This window comes from Nematolebias whitei, chromosome 8 (assembly GCF_014905685.2).
Source record: "Nematolebias whitei isolate Nwh7 chromosome 8, NemWhi1, whole genome shotgun sequence".
Classification (NCBI taxonomy): domain Eukaryota; kingdom Metazoa; phylum Chordata; class Actinopteri; order Cyprinodontiformes; family Rivulidae; genus Nematolebias; species Nematolebias whitei.
In genome coordinates this window covers 3,277,918-3,283,442 of record NC_056505.1, presented here as the reverse complement: position 1 = coordinate 3,283,442, position 5,525 = coordinate 3,277,918, and the positions used below count along the sequence as shown (strand labels likewise).

Below are 5,525 nucleotides of genomic sequence, written 5' to 3'. Positions count from 1 at the left end.
AGAGGAGGGACAGTGGTTTGGACATGTCCAGAGGAGGGACAGTGGTTAGGACGTGTCCAGAGGAGGGACAGTGGTTAGGACGTGTCCAGAGGAGGGACAGTGGTTTGGACATGTCCAGAGGAGGGACAGTGGGTATATTGGTAGAAGGATGTTAGAAATGCAGCTGCAGGAAAAAGACAAAGAGGAGACATCTGGATGCAGTTAGAGAGGACATGGAGGTAGATGGAGAGAGGACAGAGGACAGAGTGAGATGAAGGAGGATGACTCGCTGTGGAGACCCCTGAAAAGTCGAAAGAAGAGGAAGAAGAAGATTAACGGAGACCTTAAGTAGCTAGTAAAGCTGTACATATACTTTTACTATTGAATATCTGAAGGAGAACTCAGTTTAGGATCTCTAAGCAGAGTTGCCAAGTCAGGTTCATAAAAATGTCTAAAAATGTTAACGCTGGGGAAATGCACCAGTAAGTTCAGTCAATAGTCATTTATTTTATTTGGAAACATTTAATCTGAAAATATATATTAAAATTATATTAACATAAAGATATAAAAAAGCTCATAGAAATCTTTCATCATGATTCTCTTGTATTTGTTTGTTCATTACAGCACACCCACTCAGAATTGTTTTGTTTGGAAAAAGTGACGAAAAGAAGTCAGCCCTGGGAAACATCATCATGGAGAAAAAAGAATACAACCTTCCAAACATTTTTCAAAGTTCCCGGTACAGCTCAAACAAACAGTGTGTCTCTGCCAGAGGAGAGTGGAACCAGAAACCAGTAATCGTGATAAAAACTCCAGACTTGTCCAGTCTGCCATTGGAAACGGTGAGACGAGAGATGAAGCACTGTGTGGATTTTTGTTCTCCTGGACCAAATGTTCTGCTGCTGTTGGTGAAACCTGATGAATTCACTGAAGATGACAGAAAAACACTGACGTTCCTCCTCACTTTGTTTGGTCCAGATGCCTTCAAACATTCGATGGTCATCATGACACACGATGAGAGGAAAGAGAATCTCTCTGTAGATCATCTCAAACAAGACTGTAGACAAATACATCACAGAGTGAGTTTTGATAAAAAGGAAATTCCTTCCAATGAACGACAAGAATTAATGCAAAAATGTGAAGAAATTGTTTGTAAGAACATGGGATCATATCTAATGTTTAATGAAGGAAATGATTCTGTGAGGGTTAACTATCCCAAACATGTTCTGAACATGGTTCTGTTTGGTAGAAGAGGAGCTGGAAAGACAACAGTTGTCAACGCCATTCTAGGAAACAGCAGGTATGGTCCTCAGCCTAACTCATCAAAGTGTGTTCAACATCAGGGGGAGGTGTGTGGACGTTTGGTTTCTGTGCTGGAGCTGCCTCCTCTGTACGAGAAACCACACGAGGAAGTGATGGAGGAATCACTCAGGTGCGTCTCCCTCTGTGATCCTGAGGGGGTCCATGCCTTCATCCTGGTCCTACCTGTGGGTCCCCTCACTGATGAAGACAAGGGAGAGTTACAGATCATCCAGGACACGTTCAGCTCTCGAGTCCAAGACTTCACCATGATTCTGTTCACTGTGGACTCAGACCCTGCAGCTCCAGCTGTCGTTAACTTTGTACAGAAGAACAAGGACCTCCAGGAGCTCTGTCAGAGCTGTGGAGGAAGATATTTTGTTCTCAACATCAAGGACAAGAAGCAGATCCCAGAACTGTTGGAGACCGTGGAAAATGCGATCCTTCACAAAAAGGAACAACGTTACTTCTCTGTAGACACGTTTGTGCAGGCCCAAATAAAAAAGAACATTGAACACGAATATCACATCACCAAACTAAATGCTGAAATGAAGAAACTAAAAAAAACTCAGATGGAGACCAGTAAGTACTTATTAGAAAATACCACATTTGACTTTTGACCCGATGCTGTAAAGTTAAACATTTTTATCTAATCGGTGTTTTTGTTCATGTTTTAGGTGAAGAAGTGAAGAAGAAGTCGGATTGTTTGAGGATTGTGCTGCTTGGAAAGACGGGCTGTGGAAAGAGCTCTTCGGGAAACACAATTATGGGGAATAAACTTTTTAAAGCAGAATCAAATCCCAAATCTGTTACCAAACTTTGTCAGAAAGAACATTGTAAAGTTGGCGGTCGTGCAGTTGTTGTTGTTGATACTCCTGGTCTGTTTGACAGCAGTTTGTCCAACGAGGAGGTGAATGAGGAGACGATAAAATGCGTTAACCTTCTGGCTCCTGGACCACATGTCTTCCTGTTGGTGATACAGATTGGAAGATTCACACCTGAAGAGAAGGAGACTTTGAATCTTATCAAAAAAGGTTTTGGGAAAAATTCAGGAAAGTTCACCATCGTTCTTTTTACAAATGGAGACACGCTGGAGTTTGAAAACAAGTCTATTAAAGAGTTTATTGCAAATGATCCCGATACATTTGGGAAGCTGATCTCTGACTGTGGAGGGAGGTACCACGTGTTTAACAACCGCGATGTGAACAACTGCGCACAAGTCAGTGAACTTATAAAAAAGATCGACAACATGGTGAAGGAGAATGGAGGAAGCTTCTACACCGATGAAATGCTAGAAGAAGCTGAAGCAGCAATTCAGAAAAAAATGAAGAAAATCCTGCAGGAGAATGAAGAAAAGATGAAGAGAGAAAAAGAAGACCTTAAAAGAAAGCATGATGAAAAAATTGAAGAAATGAAAAGAAAAATGGAAGAAGAGAAAGAAAAACTCAAACAAGAAGCTAACAAGAAACTAATGGACATGAAGGAAAAAATAGATAAAGAGCATGAGCAGAGAAAGAAAGAAAAGCAAGAAAGAGAAAGAGAGAACAGGATAAAAGAAGGTAAAGAAGAATGTCAACGCCAGAATATGAAAAGGCAACTTGAAAGGTTAGAGAAACAAATTCAGTCCGAAAAGGAGGAGAAGAAAAACATCACCAAAGAGCTGGAAACGTTAAGAGAGGAGAAGAGAAAATATGAGACCTGGGAAAAAGAATGCAAAGAAGCGTGGGAGATCCAAAAACAGGAAGAGGAAAAGAGAAGACAGGATGAGCAGAGAAATCTGAGAGAACTTGAAGAACAGTACAAGAAAGAAAGAGAAAGATATGAGGAAGAACGTAAGAAAGAGGATCAGAGCAGAAGAGAACAGGAAGAAAAGGAACAGAAGAAATTAGAGGAAGAAATAAAGAATCTGCATCAGAAATATGAAGAGAAAGCTAGAGAGGAAGCTGAAAAATCAAACGAGTTCCAAGAGAAATGCAAAAAAGAGTTTGATGACCAGAAGAAAACACTCGAGAAACAAATAAGTGACAAAGAAGAAAAGTATGACCTGCTGAAGGCTCTAGCAGCACACAAAGAGAAACAAAAGAGGGATGAGCACCGGGCAGCGATCAACGACTTGGTGAAGTGTGTGTCCAAGAAGAGCGACAACGTGAAAAAATTCAAAGATTTACTGACGAAGCACGAGGAAGAAATGAAACTAGAGACAAATAAAGCAGAACAAGAAAAGCTGCAGACAAAACATGAAACTGAGACGACTAACTTGATAGAGACACTTCTCAGTGAAGCTCAGACGCCGTCTCGTTGTTGCATTTTATAAACGCAACTGTTTCTTGTGCTTTGGCAGATTACTAAAAAAGATCTGCACATTTCTCACATAATGTTCAAACATACTTTATGTACTAACTGTGGGTGGGATCCATTGTTGTGAAAAGACGAGATGCTCTGCGATCACCGACCAATCGTTAAACGAGACATTTCTCAATAATTTGTTGATTTGAGGCGTCGCCGAGTTAACCAACAATATGATGCTCTGCAAAACTACTGAAGCGAACAAATATATTACAGTACAAAGTATATCCTGTGGGTGCATCACTGAGAAGTGAAGCACGGAACGAATAACCAGAAGAAAATAAATACTGTCCTGATGTACAGAAGAGCAGGAGAAAGAAAATGTCTTCTTACATATTCAGAGCTTGTTGTGACTTTTTGTTTAAATCTTTAGATCAATAGCTGCAACACATTTTTGAGTGTGACTGAGCTACTTTTTAAGATGTGTATCGTTGGAAAAACAGTTGATCAAATATGTTGCATGTCTGCCTCCACAATTTATCCAAATTATTATACAAAAATCTGAATATAAATAATATTCCTTAAAATGCAGACATCAGCAAAGATATTATAGAAATGATAATTGACACTTTATCTGAACATAAATTTATTATTCATAAGTTATGAAATATTTTGTGAAAAAACATGCAATAATCACACGTTTTAGTTTTACTACAATATAAGTTGAAGGTGAAATTATGTCTGTAAAGGTTTGATGGAGCAGCTCAATGATTTTGTAAATTTGATAAAAGGTACAATCGTTTTATGTGAATAGAACGTGTGTGTGATGTAAGGTTGTTTCAAGGCACATGTTCAGTTAAACAGTAACTTCACTTTGGGGTTTCAAGTGTGTACATGACAATTTAATAAATAAAATGAATCAAACTTTTGTAGTTAAACGTGCTTTCTTTTTGCTGTTTATAAATAAGGAAATAAAAAGTATTTTTTTTGTTGAATCGTGAGTTTTTCATTATGTCGTTTATCTTGAACCTGTCGTGGTTATTTGAGATGCAGTTTTGTTTTTTTAAACAGCAGAACCTTCACGTTCACTTTAATCACCTCAGCACAACAACACACAATACACTTCAGCGCATGAGAAATCTTTAGGAGAATTAAATACTTTTATTTTAAACAAACAAAATATTTTGTTAATGCAAATGAAGAAATCAGAATCTTTATTTCAGGGTTTTCTCTTTTAAAATACAAGTTGTATTATCCATCCATCCATTATCTTTTACCCGCTTCTTCCATTTTGGGTCACGGGGGTCGCTGGTGTCCATGTCCAGCAGTCTCTGGACGAGGGGCGGGGGACACCTGGACAGGTCTCCAGTCCATCATAGGGACACAAAAGGGACAATTTAGAGTCACCAATCAGCCTAACATGCATGATTTGGTCTATGGGAGGAAACTGGAGCACCTGGAGAAAACACACATGCGTGGAGAGAACATGCAAACTCCACCCAGAAGGCCCCTGGGCCGGGGTTTGAACCGAGGACCTGCTCGCTGAGAGGCAGCAGCTCTACCAGCTGTGTCACCGTGCTGCCCACAAGTTGTATTACTTTATTAAAATAAAATACTTTGTAATTTTAAATACTCCTTTTTCAAATTAAATATATTTTATATATTTAAGAAATTATTGGTCTTTTCTAAAATAAGTTGCAGTCCTTCTTTTATCTTTATATGTTTTGTATTATTATTGTTTAAAAGTCGAGGACTGGAGGATGTTTCCAGCTGCAGATGATCTCGTCCTGAAATGAATCAGAACTTTTGGCCGATCCGTTTTTATTTTTGTTGTCAGCTTTCAGCTTTGAACAACATTTATTTTCTGATTTAGGACACAGATCCACACAGATCCACACAGATCCACACAGACCCACACAGATCCACACAGATCCACACAGACCCACACAGATCCACACAGA

At 39.1% G+C, this 5,525-nt stretch overlaps 1 protein-coding gene across 1 annotated transcript in view; it reads left to right on the top strand.

The window, feature by feature from the left end:
* Nucleotides 1-3,592, top strand: part of LOC119412987 (GTPase IMAP family member 8) — a 3,860-nt gene extending 268 nt beyond the window's left edge. Inside the window, exons 2-3 of the mRNA XM_037679998.1 lie at nt 604-1,860; nt 1,956-3,592. Of these exons, the coding sequence (XP_037535926.1) occupies nt 604-1,860; nt 1,956-3,592 (2,894 nt within the window). The remainder of the gene's footprint in view (nt 1-603; nt 1,861-1,955) is intronic.
* Nucleotides 3,593-5,525: the final 1,933 nt, after the last annotated feature.